This window comes from Benincasa hispida, chromosome 1 (genome assembly GCF_009727055.1).
Source record: "Benincasa hispida cultivar B227 chromosome 1, ASM972705v1, whole genome shotgun sequence".
NCBI lineage: Eukaryota > Viridiplantae > Streptophyta > Magnoliopsida > Cucurbitales > Cucurbitaceae > Benincasa > Benincasa hispida.
This window is the reverse complement of record NC_052349.1, coordinates 13,592,247-13,609,127: the sequence shown is the minus strand read 5'-3', so window position 1 is coordinate 13,609,127 and position 16,881 is coordinate 13,592,247. Positions and strand designations below refer to the sequence as shown.

Below are 16,881 nucleotides of genomic sequence, written 5' to 3'. Positions count from 1 at the left end.
AAATTATTGTTAAATGGGATCTAAGTGATTTCAAATAATGTTTTTAAATTTCTAACTTAAATGGTCACCACTTTTGAAGATTCAATAGTATGATATAAAGATAAATTACTTATTTAAGGTGTCATATTCTAAATTTTTATTCACAAATCATAATAATAATAATAATAAAAAGTCTATATTAGTACATTTTAACCTTATTTTCAATTTAAGATCACTTCACAAATGTCCCCAAAACAGATAAATTTTCTAATAATCAATACACAACATTAATAACAATAAAATTATGAATGCAATAATTGAAAATTGGAGCTTCATAGTATTTGAGTTTTGTATATATCAATTCCCAAACTACTTTATAATATTCCAAAAAGAAATTTCAAAGCCCAGAAAGAGAGTAGAAAAGATGTGGTCATAAAAACTCTGGCCAGCCATTGCATTAGTAATTAACAGAAAGGTTTGAGAGAGTTCATACAACTCTTTCACTTATACTGCTTTTATATCATCCGCTGCTTCTAATTTACACTGCCAAAACCCTCTATACAATTTATAAAAAAAGAAAGAAAAAAAAAGAAAAAAAGAAAACCAAGAAAAAGGGAAGAAAAAGAGGTTCACCATATTATAAACTCTGCTTTTCTTTTCTTTTTTTCTCTTTAATTAGTACAAAATTTTTCATTCTAGTTCCGTAGCTGGCCTGTTTTCTACGCAGCTGGTAATCCATGGATGTCCTGATTCCGCCAAACCAAACAAAAAGAATTACAAAACAGTAGAAGAAAAAAGAATGCTATACAAATGAAATCAAACTAAATTAAGCCATGGATTTGTTTGTAGTACGTTTGAAGTGTATACATTGCTAAGATCTCAAAGATTCAGGAAATTTAGAGAAATTAATTTCAGTTTTAGGGCACAATTAGGCGTTTCGTGTTTCTGTAAGAGATTTAAATTTGTCGACATGAAGAAGAATGATCTTCCACAAAAGATCGACAACAGACCGTCAGAAAGAAATAATAAGAGCTAATTAATTTCAGGAAAATTATTAGAAACTTACTGAGGACTTGTTCCGCGGAGATTCTTCTGGAAACGTCTTTACAGAGCATTTTACGGAGCAAGTCTTTTGCCGGTGGAGATACAGAATGGAAAACTCTAGACGGAAATCTCAAATTAGCTCGTAACACCGCATGAAAGATCTCAACAACCGATTCACCATGAAACGGCGGAAAACCTGCTAACATAACGTACAAAACGACGCCGGCGCTCCACACATCAACCTTTTCGCCGTATTTTTTTCCGGCTAGAACTTCCGGCGCTACGTAGTACGGCGTTCCGACGACGCCGCTCATCGACTCTTCTCCGTGCTTGAACATCTCCGCCGATCCGAAATCCGCTAGTTTCACCGAATCCCACTCGTCGAATAAAATATTGTCGGGTTTAATATCGCGATGCGCAACGCCGTGACGGTGACAATGAGCCACCGCGTGCATCAGTTGCGACATAATCGTAGCCGCCTCGACTTCGGAAAAAACCCGGAGCGTTATTCGTCGGTGGAGATCGGAAGAGGAACAGAGATCGAGAACCATATGGAGGTGAGATTCGTCTTCGTAGAGATTATGCAACGCGAGAATGTGAGGGTGAGGGTAAAGAAGATGAATAATCTTCGTCTCGTTAACGAGACATTCCGCGTCGAGAGAATCACCGGCCGAGATCCGACGCTTGTCGATGATTTTAACGGCGTAGATTCCACCAGAAGATCTAGAAGTACATCGGAAAACGGTACCGAATCTTCCCCGGCCAATCTCTTCGATTACTTGATAGTCTCTCTTGAATCCGTCGCTCATTACTCTGTTTTTTGTTTCTTTTCTTTTTGTTTTCTCCCTCTCTGTTTTTGATTTATGACAGTGAATTATGCGAAACCTAATTAGAAAGCGTTTGGTTGGGTATTTATACGGAAGCAAGTAAAACGTGAAGTGAGAAGGAATACATTTTTTTCGGAATGTTAAAAGGGTATATTCTTTTTTGTAACTGCCCAATGAGAGACCGCCACGTTGTTCAATCACAAAACCCGTACTTGTAGATACTATTAGCTGTTGAATAGGAAACAGACTTCTAGATGCTCCAAATTACGACATTACTCTCCCTTTCTATTTTCCGTTGGCCTTACCGTGTCCTTCAAGGATACTTTGTTCCGAACGAGGGGAAAAAGAAACGATTTTAAATTCTATTTTAAATCCCTCACTTTCATTCCTTTTTTTTTTTTTTTTAATTTTAAAATCTTACAATTCAGTGTAGATATTTTAAATAAAAGTTGTTTCCTTCTACTCATTATTTTCAGTCTAGATATTTGACAATTTGAATACTTTTAAGTTTTGAGATTAAAATGAATATGAATTATTCAAAAGTGAAAAAGGAAAATACACCTCAAATTTATATCTAAAGAAAATATTATTTATTTATATTTCCCTTAGGAAAAAAAATGTGAAGTATAGGTGAATATATAAACTTTTTCTTCTAATATAATTTTTACCATAACCTTTTAATTTACAAATATATACAATTTTTAACTTTCAAGAGTGCTTAAGTATTGGAAATAACACATCAACTAATAACAGCAACTCTCTTATTCAACCCACAAAGATCATTCAACTTTCACTAAACTCACGTACTTGTTACAAAGGCACATCCTACCATATTTTCAAAACACATCATTAATGTAAAATAAAAACAAAGTTGCTATTATATGTTTAATTAATACACAATGTCAACCATACAAATATCACTAACTCTATCAAAATATCATAATAATAATACATATAAGGACAATGTCACCCAAATATTGGGTAATCACTTTTATTACTATAAATAGTAATAGGACGAGAATCAAACCTTCAACCTATAAAAAAAAATATGTCAATGATTGTTAAATTAAGTTCGTTTTGATTAATGTCAACAAAATAAAATTAATAAAATCACAGGCTGATGGAAAAGAGACACATTTTGGGGCCGTTTGAGGGGTCCAAGTTGAGAAGATATATCATATGGGTGACTTAGATGTCACCGTTTGGGCCACCAACATCCCAATTACCCACATTTGATCCTCATATCCCCACAGTGCTAGGTTTTGCCAACCGATATCGCAACTCATCTTCCCATACATCACTCGTCTTCCCACCCTTTGCCTGACATTTTGGTTCTCTCATTTCTCTCTCCTCAAATATTTTTCAGCGTTGGTTCTTCCATGGAGAAGGGTTTCATTTCTCTAATCTGATGCATGATCAGTGGGTGTTTGATTTCGAGTTTGGTGGGAGGAGGTCGTTCTCTTATTCTCAGAATTGTTGATTTTTTCGTTCTTTCTTTTTCTCACCCTTTGAAATCGCTTCAATTTCTCGTCGTTGGTTCTTCCATGTTTGAATCAGTTTCATACGTATCTTATGATTTCTTATGAAATTTATTCATATGACACCGAGATCGAGAAAGAGTGAGAGAGAGCGAGAAAGAGAGAATTGGGCTGAGAGAGAGCAAGAAAGAAAGAATTGGGCCGAGAGAAAGAGCGAGAGAGAGGGTGAAATTCCCAAAAATAAATTAATGGGAGACTGGTTCTTTTTTCATCATTGGTCTCATTAAATTGATGTAATGTTGAACTACTTCTATTACTCTCCATTATTATGATGGATGAATTCTCTAAATATCAAAATTCTCCACATCTTATATCATTTTAGCGCTTCAAACAGTTCCTACATGACATCATTTTTATTAACACACATCATCATAAAAAGTGGTGGACTGATTCCGGACGACACGTCGTTTCGAAGTTCTTGTTGAAAACGTTGTCGTTTACTGAACAGGGAGAAACTGCATTTTGAAGCAAAATAAGAACGCGTGTTGGTCATGCCGGTGAATCCGCGTTCCACCATCAACGTGTTACCCTCTTTCAGTAAACGCTCTACATTGCAATTTACAATTTACATCTCCCGTAATTAATAAAATCTAAATAATATTAATTCTATTACTCTATTTATTGCAAAATATCTTTTCAATTTAATTCCTCATTACTCCCCCTCCACATTTCCTTTCACCAGTCACCATCGGTTAAATGCTAACCCGATTATTGTATTGAATTCTTCTCTTTTTAATTTTCGTTACTCGAAAGAGTCAACTAACATGCATTTCGACTAATTTTCATAAAATAAATTATCCAATCTTACAATATTTGAATATAAAAAAAACTTAGATCCAAGTAGGTGGTCATATCATAAATTGTACTCAAGACCAGTTAGTCATTTATCAAGAAAATATTTTCTTATGTATTAGGCCAACTTAGGATGGTTGTTTTTAATATCTTAATATTTGGTGTATTTCGTTCCACTTAAAGAGTTTAATTTTAAAAATAAATATATTTAAAAAAAATTCTTGAAAATAAGTCATTTTAAAAAAAATTGAAATGTTTGAAATACTCTAAAAATATATTATAAAAATGATTTTTAAAAAAAGTTTCTAATGAATCCAAACATATTATAAAAATGATTTTTAAAAAAAAATTCTAATGAATCCAAACAGACCTATTGTATTGCTTGTTTACAATATGTGAAAGGGTGGAATCTAAATTTTACCTCAAAATCTATATTAATTTTGGCAAAATATTGTATTGTTGAATTAAGTTATACCAATTTAGATTATATGTGTGTGTATTATTTTTTGGAAAGAAAAGAATCATATATTATTAAGAAGCCAAGATTAATTGGCAGAAATTTCCTTGACAACTAAAAGCAATAGCCAAGAAGGAAAAGTATCAACTCATATAGAGGAAAATTATAGCTTAGGGCACAAGAAGCCAATGAATGAGCTAACTTGATACAAGAGAGATTCACACAATTAAGAAAAACCAACAGCAACCTTAGAAGAATTGAGAAACAAAAAGAAAATTTGAGATTTTATTAGCAACCTAGTCTTTAAAAGTTGAAATGTTCAATTCTTATAATAAATACTACGTACGAAAACCAAATTTCTTTATTACATTGGCACAATAAAATAATTTTAAAGCAGCATTAAATGTTTCCACCCAAAAGATACTTTAAAAACGTTGGTAATTCAATCCAACGCTATCAAAATTTTGAAGAAAAATTATCATTGAACCCACTCTGGTTACCATTATCAGTTTATTTTAAATATTAGATCTTCAAAATATGTGTTTGGCCCTTTAAATTTTTAAAATGTATTTTTTAGTCTCAAGTTTTTAAAAATGAGTGTATTTTATTTTTAAATTTTCAAAATATACCTTTTTATTTCTTTCATTTTTAAAAAATCTCTTTTTAATCTTCAGATTTTTCAAAATAGATTGAAGAGCTCTCTCAAATAAAAGTTTTTTATTTTTTTATTATTATTTTAAATTTTTTTTAAAAATAATTTTAAACAGTGACATCTTCTTTTAAAATTTATTTTTATAATTTAAAATACCATATAATTATTTAAAATTATAATAGATATTTTAAGTCTATTCTTCAAAACTTGGTGTAAATACTATTTTGATTCTTGAATTTTAAGTTAAGTTTATTTTGGTCCCTAAACTTTAAAATATCTATTTTAGCTCTTAAATTTTTAAAATATGCCCATTCTAGTCCTTGTTGTTAATTTTCTTTTAGTTCATTAGCAAAGACTAAAGACATTTTAAAATTTTAGGGACCAAAATAGACATTTTAAAAGTTCAAGAACTGAAATAGAACAAATTTGAAAGTTCAAGAACCAAAATAGAATTTAAACCTAAAAACTTTAAGACAAAAGTGGTGCATTCTTAAAAATTCAAGAACGGACCAGATAAATCTAAAAAATTCAGAGATCAAATTTAATTATTATTCAAAATTCGAAGTATTTTGTCTTATAACTTTCAAACCCGTATTAAAGTAAGGATAGCCACCAAATCTAAATTATGATTATGATTATGATTGTTATTATTAATTGAGGAAATCTAAGTTAATTATTATTCTCCATGAGCCAAGTATTTTTCCATATAATAAGCCAAGACTTCCCAGAAGGAAACCAAATGATTCGGGTCGGTCAACCGGAAGAGCATTCAAAGTTTCAAGAAAATCAATATATATTCTTTTTCATACTAGTTTATATCTTTATATATCTCTCTCTGTAATCCATCCTTCTAAGTTCTATCGCTTTCACTCCATTTATTTCCCTTATTCTTTCAATCTTTGTCATTCTGGTGTGGACCTGTAGTGCACAAGATTTGATAATTGGCCATAATCCAATTAAACAAAAGGGTACGTATTAGCATTTACATTTATTGCACATGCATACCTAAAAGATTGATAACTTACCTGACCGCATTTCAGCCGTAGCCCAAGATTTTTCCTTCATTTTCTCCCCATCGCCTTGAAAAAGATAGCCCACAACAAAAGCCTTATGGGTCCATATGATTCTCTGAAACGAGAGGCTGCTGTCTCTTCTTTCTTAGAATTGGCTTTTGGAGAAACCAAAAGGCTACCCTAATTTCTATGGTAACTTCCTTATTTCATAGACTGATACTACTGGGAGAAGGTTGACATCAGGTTCATGACAATGCCAAATTGGAAGCTATTTCTTTGTTTGTTTGTATTTCTGGGTCTTTCTTTCGTTTCTTCATAGGGCCCCATTTGACAGATTTTTGCTTTTTCTTGCTTCACAGTAATGTATCAGAAAACTTATTTGATAAGGTCCTGTAATCGATAAGTGGTTGTTCTCCTTTGCTCTAAATGCTTTCCTTATTATCATTAATTTCTTATCCGTCCTTTGCCTTCCTTGTTATCAATTTAATTCATCAGCTTATTCTATTTTATTTTTAAAAAAAAAAAAATTGACGTGACATTTATCTCTAAATTTATAAGATGAGAGAGATTTACTTGAGTAGGAGAACTGAGAAACCAACAGCTATGGAGTCACATCCCATCGATGGAGCAAGTTTATGGACCTTTGCTTATCACAACTGGAAAAAATTACACCTTGTGACATGGATTCCTTCAATTGATCAGATAAAATAACAAGTAAAATTTTGTGCAAGTGGAATATAAGGAGGAACTCCTCTGACCTCTCACAACTTCGCGCAGTTCTGAATTCTTTACAGTTTAAACCAAACAATTATGTCTAGAAATTCAGCTGGAGACTTTAGAGAAGAGAAGACTAGGTGGTTGGTCATGTTATGAATCGAGCAAGTAGTTTAAGTTTACAACATCACCTTAGACGCATCATGGCAATAGGAGGCTCAAGTTAGATTGCAGTGCAGGCTGCAGTGGCTATCAAAGTCAATAGCCCTGATCAGCCTTTGATTCAGATATATATGGAAACGATTTTAGTTTCAGGGATAAATAAGCAAAGTGATCTTCCAGTAGAATAGATCTCTAAGAATTCCAAGTGTAGAGCTCAGTTTGCACGGGTCTCTAAGAACTTCAAGATCCATCTCAGTTGGGTCAGTTGCCTGGATCTCTTAACGGATTCCCTCTAATTCCCTTCAAAACCTATCCTTTGATGTTGCATACAGTATCTTGGAGCAGATCCTGGATAATTATGGAGACTAACAAAATGAGTTACTTGTAACAAGCCGTAAGAACTGGAGCCAGTGGAGTAGATCATTGATGTAGGGAATAGTAGGGCAATTTTGTAATGTCTTTTAGTTCGCTGTACTCATCCTCCATATTTTGTGAAGATTGAATAAAGATTTCTTTTGAGTTCTTTGATAGAGTTTTAGGCTCAATTAATCATCTTGAGCATGAGTATTTCAAACAGTTGCATGCCATTACTTCTTTTCCTATGCCTACATAACTAGAATGACAATATCAAACGTTGAGAATGTGTTCAGAAAATAGAAGAAATCAAGTATGAAGACTACAGACTGAATGAGTCCCCCAGGCTCTCCCAGAGAATAGAATGGCAAAGACTGGCAAGTAATTGCCAGCGCTTTGTAGAACCAGACTGTAGCTCAAAAATATTGGAATAAGGATAGTTATGAATCAACGCCTTGATATGGATGTTAGGTACTAAAGCAAAGCAGATTTTGAGAACTGAAACAAATGATTGTGCTATTACAACCAACCGGGCAACTTAGTTGAAACGAATTGACAACCAACTGGCACTGATCTCAGATAGATATAAAATCACCCTTTGTATAAATTTCCAAAATCCCTGTTGTTCAAGGCAGAATGGCACAGATTAAGCTAGATTGTACAACGAGACAACAATTTCATGAACCAATATCAGAAAGAAAGTCGATCATACATTAGAAATGTGACAGGTCCCAAAAATTTCTATCGTTCATTCATATCATAAGCCATTTGTGCTCTTAATTCATGCTAGCTAATCTAGAAATAGCACCTGATGTGCACATTGAACGCATAAAAAAAGGTGTTTGATATAATGAAATGGTTAAGAAACGTGAAACGAAAGCTGAATCTGAGCAGATACAGTAATGAAACTCCAAGAAGTGAATACACTACTTGTTTAATACAAACAGTAAGGGGTTGAAAACTAACATAAAAGAATTGGAAGAAAACTAAACTATTAAGTCAAATTACTGACCCAACCAGGAAAAAGCTGTTGAATGAATTAAAATAACTAACAGGCAATGAAAATGATTTTGCTCTTTTGGCAGCTCTCAGGTCACAAGATCGAAGTCATAAACAGCAAATCTAAAATACAATCATTCTCAGCAGTTCTCAGGTATGTGCTTTTGCTATTCTCAGCAACTCGCATCCCAGATGAAGCATTAGTCTGAACTTTAGCCTAATGGCCCAAAATATTAGTTTCCCACAAATTGTAGCCGTGGCTCTGACAGCTAATTAATGACTAAAAGATTAAAATTTCAGTCTCACATCTGCAGTCACAGTACATGAAGAACAAACTCCTGGTCTTTAAAATATAAGGCAAATGAAACATTACGAGGCAGCATAATTGTATTTCCTATTCCTCAAATTAATATCGCCTATGAAGTATTTCATCTTCGATCGAATCTACTTTTCCATTTTTTTTTTCATTTTTCATTTTCCTTTTCTGGCTGCATTTGCTTTGACCAACAGCATGATAACAAGAAAACCAAAATCATTATTCATTACGCAACTTCAATAATGCACTAAAGAATAGATTGTGTAGGGAGAGATCTATGATATAAGTGAGGATCTTTATTGGTATAGGATTTTTGGGTGCAACAAAAAGTAAAGTCATGAGGGGTTATGGTTCAAAATGGACAATACCATTGTAAATATATATGAGGGTTGGTTATTCTTATGAATTGGTATCAAAGCCATGGTATGGAACCTAACTGGGTGTCAGAGAAATCTCGAGGTCCGAACAAAATTGGTGACCCTCGTAGTCATACGAAATTGTGGTATGTGGATGAATCCCTAGATCGAACAAAGGGTGCTCTATCAGATCAGCTAGATCGAAAGTGTTAGTGTTGTGCACGCTTTCTATTCACAAAGCAACAAACTACACCTCCACAAGAAAACATGCAAAGCACAATCCCAGAGTACTGCAAACCAGAAGGCCTACCTCCCCTGTGCAAAGGGGCAGGAGATTTTATTTCTTTTCAAAGCTAATTGGAATACAAGGTTCAATCACTCTAAAAAACTCTCTAATTATCCTCACATATATTCTGTAAAAAAAACAGCTTTTATATTGTTTGAAGTAACTTTAGGAGAAAGAAATTTAGGGGTATTGTTGGTTTCAACGTAATGGCTAATTAGCCAACTTTCACCAATAGAAAGATGGAGAGTAACCCTATCAGATCCTTAGACTGATAGGAGAAATATATCTTTACTCGAGGAGTGGGGATTAAGAGTGCAATGTGATTTGTGGTCGTGCTCTTTTTGGATGTTGCCTGGGCATGAAGAGCAAGTTCTTGCATTAACAGCTTATGTCTAAATTGGACAACATCAACAATATCATCCCATTGTAAGGCTAAAGTCATTTGTAAGGATCCAATGTCCTGCTCATGATGCAATCTAGTATAGTATGAAAATAGAAGAAATGTTTTAAGCACATTCGGTATCGATATAGCTATACGAAAGAAAACACAATAATATATTCTTCAAGCATCACTATTAAAAAGTGAAATCCAATTGATTCGAAATGAAAAGCTAAGAGAAGGTTGGGTTCACTAACAGAACTGGAAATCGAACGATGATCAAAAGCCGGGCCTCCGAGTAGCTCCAGTATAAAGAACATTGGGTAAAACTTCTCGTAATCAACGAAAAATGTTTGCAACAAGGGAGATCAAGTACTCAAAGAAAGAAATCCAGATTATACACAAATATATAGGCGGGCGACAGAAAGGAATCCAAATAAACAACAAAATTATATAGGCTTAACAAAGTTAGATATAGAAGAAACGAATCAGTGATCGATCAAAGCATGTGGAATCTTACGTACCCCTCGAAAAACCGTTGCTGCTGAAAATGCTCAAGGCTGGAGATACTGGTATTTAAGGACTACGCATAACAGAGAGAGAGAGGATGAAGCCCAAGCAAAACCAATGGATCAGGAAAAAAAAAAGCTTGGAAAAAGGGAAAGCCACGTTGGAATATACAACTTTTAATTCGCTTTTTTATTCTTTCAAAATTCTCTGGTTCATGATAACAAAGCGAGAACGCGATGACTTGGCCAATACATTTTCTTTTTCTATTTTTAATCAATCCTCATTATTATTTATTTATACATTTTAGTGTGGATGAAAAACTTTAAATAAATGAAAAAACCAAGTTGTTTGAGAATCCTACATTGCTAGTTTTGTAACTTGGAGTCTCCTTTATAAACCTCCATCTTTAGTTATGGATTTAGACCCTAATACATATTCATGTTTTAGAGGGGTGAGGAGATAGGCAAATGTGGGTTTGATGGACATCCCACACATGCACTACTGTTCATCTGGGCGTGTGTGTGTGAAATTATTTCCCTCTTTCCTCTTATTTTACGTTTCCCGAGCAATTCCAATTTTTGAAGGGTATAAGTTTTTCGATCGGTTCCAGTGCATCATCGAGTCAGATTTATTTTTCTAGCTTGTTTTATTCTAGGGACGTCGTGGCCATGGTTGAACTACTTGCATAAGGGGCAGAGCCGCGAAAAGTCTTAAAGAGAGCGAGCTCCGTGACTCAGCCTGTAACTAGTTTTTGTTTTGCAGGTCATTTTTTTACGTTAGACATCATTCGTTCGCAATTGTTTTCTGTTCATTGGAGGTAGCTATTCCAAAAACTTTAAGACGTTCCATCTAATACTACTATGATGGCCCTGTCAACTCAGAACGACATTATGTCCTCCGACTTCAATCGTCCATTCCGATTCGAAGGAGCGAACTTCAAAAGGTGGAAGTAGGAGATGCTGTTCTTCCTCACAATCAAGAAAGTTGCTGATATCTGTACTACGGAGAAGCCAGCTATCCCTAAAGAAGATCCGACTGAACAACAGATCAAGGATGCAACTAATAGGGAAGAAAAGGATTTCTTATGCAAAAAAATCATATTAAATGGTTTGGCTAATGATCTGTATGATTACTATGCATGATGAATGCAACAAAAGAAGTATGGGATACCCTGCAGAAAAAGTACGATATCGAGGAGGTCGATTTGAAAAAGTATGTCGTCAGCTGTTACTTGAAGTACTGATAACTTGTAGAAATATAAGTTATTGTCTCTCAAAAATTGGAAAAATTGGGGTTTTTAATGATAAAATCTCATCATTCTTAGAGAAAACGCATGGAATTACTCAAACACTACCAAACTCATACAAAAGAGTGTTTATTACTAAAAAGTTGCATCACTAACGCATAATATTGCAAGATTTCAACAAAGATTCTAAGTGTCGCAGGAAACGTCAACGCATAGGCATATGTCGGAGGGGTTTCAACACAAGAAAGATTCTTTGTTTCAGGCTATTTGTGTCAAATCACCACTTGCAAGCATGGGCATTTGCAGCTGGCGGCATTTGAAAAGTGTTTGAGTGTAATGCGGCTGACCAGGGTATGGAATTTAATGTTGCCCCATCATCAAGCTGATGAAGAACAACGCCGATAAATAGAAGAAATCCCACCAGATGAAGGGATTAGCTCATTTTGTATAGTTCTGAAATTTAGAGACTTAGAGTTGTGTTGCTGTGACAAGAATAACACTAGAAGGAAGAGATCCACCCATCGTCGATCAAGGAGTGAAGAAAGCTTAGCTCAAGAGAGAATTTTCTTCCATTTCTTCTACAAGTTGGTTGTACACGAATTTAAATTGAGCCAAAGAGGACAATAGATTGTACTCTGCGGCTTGACTCTTTTCTTTTCATCCCAATTCTAATTCTCTTCATCTCATTTGATTGAGTATTGATCTTGTAAAGACAATTTGTTTCTTTATGAATTCACATATTTGATCTATTACACTTCGCTACTGTTTATTTCTTGCTTTATGTTAGATGCATCTATAACTTCATGCAAAGTCCATTTCTAAACATCTAAGCCAACTGAATCGTTTGGTAAAAGCTACTTTAGCTTGAATTATTTGAGAGAATAAGCAAGCAAGCATTAAGTTATAAACGCTTGGTACATCTAGAGATAGAAGCACTAGTATTCTATTGCATTTTGTGACTAACGCATACATCCTAGAGATAGGGTATTGTATGGCATTCGCATTGAGAAGTACTGAATAGAAAGTAAGTAGAAATCTAACGCATTCACAGAGATAAACAAGTAAAGTCATTTCCATCCGCATTGCATTCTTGTACGTGTACATTTTACTTAGATCGACGCATATCATTTGCATTGCACCATTTTCACACGACCCCCTGTTTTTCTATTTAACCTTTTTGTACCTTCTTGCACGCACACAACAAACTTAATGTAGATAATTCATTCCGCATTCACTTAGGATACTTCTACATTAGCTACAATGCAAGCTCTGCGTTAGCTTTAATCTAAATCCTTGAGTTCGACCCTAGACTTACCAGGAACTTGAATTAGATTTATACTTGGATCTGATTCAAGAAAACTTGAACGCATAAAGAGGAGTGTCACGTCCCTTCACGCATCACTAACGCATCAATGCATCATTCATATTTGCACCCTATTTCTTCAAATTTCTCATACAATACACTCATAAGCTCGCATCACGAATCGAACGAACTAGTACCAAATGACGTATGACAAGTCTGTGGAGGCCCAGCCCCATGAATTGCAGAAGATAGTCCACAAAATTATAAGTGAAGGTATGCCCCTGAATGAGCAATTGCAAGTTGTTGTTATTATTGACAAATTGTCTCCATTGTGGAAGGACTTTAATAAAACCTTGAGGCATAAGACCAAAGAGTTCTCTTTGGAGATTCTAATCACTCGCTTGAGGATTGAGGAGGAGACCCGGAAGTAGGACCAAAGGGAGGAGGTAAACATAGTATCAAGAAAGTGCACCTCAGCTGCTGTGAAACCTGATCAAAAGCAAAAGAAACCAAGAGGAAAGATCATAACCACGGATCTAGCAACCAGAAAAATCAAAAGAAACAACACCCCCTCCCCTTCCGCACGCCCCGGAGAGACGGTACAGTTCCTCTACTTTAATTATAACAAACCTGGGCATATGGCCAGGAACTATAGGAACAGGTGTCGTCCTGCTGAGCATTTAGTAGTCATGATCACAGAAGTAAATTTGATCGGTGGCTCTAAGGAGTGGTGGATAAACACTGGCGCTACATGCCATGTTTGTTATGACCTTAATCTCTGTAAACTGTGAAATTTCACTTAAGTGAATTAGGTTAGAACTTGGTTAATAAGAAAGCTTGAAGAAGAATAAAAGAGGAGAAAAATACTTTGAGTGTTGAAAGCTAGACTTTAAGGGCTAAAACATAAGTTGTGGTTAAGTTGGGTTAGGAAGCAATTGATGAAAGAAAATTGGTTAAGTGTGGGAGCCATGCGTCGGGTGAGAACTTGGAAAACAGTGGCTTTATCAATTGGAGGTTAGGCGAGGACCTTGTTATTGGAGGATTTAAGTTTGTTGGTTAAGGGTGGAGGAAGAAAAGTGTTGAGGTTAGTGGACGCATGAGGTATGCGACCACCAAAAAGTCTTTGAGGTTATGCGCAAGGTGGTGGCTGAGCCGTTTCCAAGCGTTAGACAAGGTTGGGTGTGCAGCAACCAAGGAAATTTAGGGTTAAGTTGAATGCATGAATAGACGAGGCAATGTCCTCGTGATGAAGCCATGCAATGGCTAAGTTATCTTGAGGTTAGGGAAGGCCTCATCAGACGCAAGAGACAAAGATAGCCTAGGCGAGGAGGCTTGGCGTTGAGGCGTTGTATGCAATGAAGAGCCTACGATGGCCTAAGTGTGAATGAGCAGATGCACCAAGGGTGAGTCACGCGTGGGAAGAAGTGTGCAGCCAAGGGGGAAGTATACGATGGTCTTGAGGTTTGTGTGGGCACAAGAAGAAGCCAAACGTTGGATTTTCCATGCAGTCAAGAGAGACATGCTGCCAAAGGTTGGGATATGCATTGACAAGAAGTGACTTGGAGAGCAAGGTTAAGTAAACAACTCATCCGGACAAGTGACTGACCAAGGGAGTTTTGGGCTTGAACCAAAGCGAGGTGTAAGCATAAGAAGGTATGCAAAGTGAGCGACATGCATTGGCCTGAGGAGAAGAAGACACTTTAGGGAAGAAGTGTCAAGGAGAGGTGTTGAAAACACCAGGGAAGGGCATCTAGACATGCAAATAAGGCAGAGGTGTCAAGTTTAGGGCAAGCTTGGATGCCTATAAATAGGGCAAATTGGGAGGCTTAACTTTCACAATCTACTCATGCAAATTGAGTGAATTTAGTGTGAGAGCGTTCAGAAGGGAGTGTAGAAGAAGATTATAGGCTGCCATACGATTTGGAGTTGTGAGAAGTGAGGAATTGGTGTTGGAAGACAAGAGGCCCAGCTGCTTGCATAGGCCAGGCGCACACAGACGCTTAATGACAAGTGCACACAGACACTTGACAGCACACACGACCGTGCGGCTGAGTGCCTCAGTGCACGTTTGCTCGCATCCCACTGTCCAGCCCTCGCGCGTGCACACCCAGCATCCCAGAGCTCACGTACGCATGCCTATGCCCAGTGCCAGTGTCACGCCCACGGCTGTGCATGATATGCTCCCCAGCTACGCCTAGCTATGCTCAGCCACACCCATCCCACCACACGAACAGCTGCCCATGCCCACCAAACTGTCCAAATAACCTCAAGAACAGTGTTTTGGGTATTAAACCTATTTTGGGTATTTTGAAGCGGGTAAGCTAGTTATTCTAATTGAAGATTATTTTTAAGACTAAAATGGAATTGTTTGAGGAACTTTGGACTAATTTGGGATTTCTTTGAAAAGAAGTGGAATTCAAGGAATTCGAATCAGGAGTTGTTTTAGGAGAATTCTTGAGGAGTTAACAAGAGCATTATAAGTGGTTTTTAATTATTTTCGTATGTTTGAATTATACATATACGCTATTATATACGTGTAAAGTTTGGAAAATTGACATGATCGGGAAATGTGTTTTTCTAGATTTTATTAGTTGATATGATTCTTGTTATTTTGCTTGTTGTGATTTGCAATGGAAATTGGGATTGTACCCTAGAAAATTGTTAGCGTGTTTATAGCACGTCTAAGGGGATATTGTCGACATGTGCACATTCAGCGGGCTATAAGGGTATTGGGATTGTTTCCACATCATTCATCTTGGGAATTCACGGGAATACTTGGGAAAATACATGATCATGCTAGGGATATCCAGTTACCAGACTAGAAGGATTGCATTCTTATGTGTGATGATTAATTTAGTGTAAAATTGATTTCCTAAAAATGTTTTCGTTAAAACAAAACTTATTTTTGTTTAAGAGGTAGCACTGACTGGGCTTTTTAGCTCACATTTTCAATGTTTCATCCCCTCCCCCCCGGGTAGCGGAAGCAGAACGTTTTGGGAAAAGCCACCCAAGGTCTAAAATTGCTACTCTCTCACAATGCGAGACTCGGATTAGGTTATCTTTGAAAGTCATTAGGATTGTTAAAGCTAATATTGTGTAATTGTATGAATCTTTGAAACTATTCCTAAGAATTAATTAAATTCATACATATTAGCTTTCTGTAGTTAATGGAAGTTGGGAAGTTGATGTCACAAGGGTGGTGTCAGCTGTCTTCACATCTTCTTTCGGGTATGGGAGACAAGCCCTGAGAGAGGGTGTGACAGTCTCTTTAAATCTTATACTGAAACTAATGATTAAACCATACTATTGGGGGATCACCACTTAATGAAAATTGTTGAAATCAGTGAGGTAGAGCTAAAGTTTACCTCTAAGAAGACTCTCACTTTGAAGGAAGTCCTGCACACTTTGGAGATAAGATAGAATCTAGTCTCAGGCTATCTCCTCAACAAGGCCGACTTTACTCAAACAATAGGGGTAGATTTATATACCCTTACTAAGAATAATGTTTTCGTAAGGAAAGGTTATGCAACTGATGACATGTTCAAATTAAATCTAGACTTGAATAAAACGAAATCTTCTGTTTATATGATGTGTTCATTCAATGCTTGGCATGCTAGACTTTGTCATGTTAATAAAAGATTAATTAGTAACATGATTAGGTTGCAAATGATTCTTAAGTTATCTATGAATAAATTTGATAAATGCTAATATTGTAGTCAGGCTAAAATAACTAAGACTTCATATAAATCCTTATTTAGGGAGTTTTAGCTTTTAGATTTAATTCATTCTAACTTATGTGAATTTGATGGTATTTTGACTAGGAATAGTAAAAGATACTTTATCACTTTTATTGATAATTATTTGGATTTCACATTTATATACTTGTTAAAAAATAAAAGTGATGTTTTTTATGCTTTTAGATTGTTTGTGACTGAAGTAGAAAACTAGTTTAAC

General features: G+C 35.6%; 1 protein-coding gene and 1 long non-coding RNA gene across 8 annotated transcripts; both read right to left on the bottom strand.

Moving 5' to 3' along the window:
* Positions 1–406: 406 nt before the first annotated feature.
* LOC120087180 (phosphoenolpyruvate carboxylase kinase 1-like) lies at positions 407–1,923 on the bottom strand. The gene is made up of 2 exons (XM_039044088.1): positions 1,046–1,923; positions 407–725 (listed from the first exon to the last, which is right to left on the bottom strand). Exons 1-2 carry the CDS (start codon positions 1,830–1,832, stop codon positions 670–672), a joined length of 843 nt encoding a protein of 280 aa, XP_038900016.1. The 5' UTR covers positions 1,833–1,923; the 3' UTR covers positions 407–669.
* Positions 1,924–5,676: 3,753 nt separating this feature from the next.
* Positions 5,677–10,573, bottom strand: LOC120071067. 7 transcript variants are annotated; one of them, XR_005480123.1, is made up of 4 exons: positions 7,061–10,572; positions 6,876–6,974; positions 6,315–6,769; positions 5,677–6,207 (listed from the first exon to the last, which is right to left on the bottom strand). It is a non-coding gene; the product is annotated as an uncharacterized LOC120071067 (long non-coding RNA). The 7 variants fall into 7 exon arrangements; XR_005480131.1 differs by having other exon boundaries at positions 6,315–6,773; positions 6,876–6,958; XR_005480130.1 differs by having other exon boundaries at positions 6,876–6,958.
* Between the last annotated feature and the right edge of the window lie 6,308 nt (positions 10,574–16,881).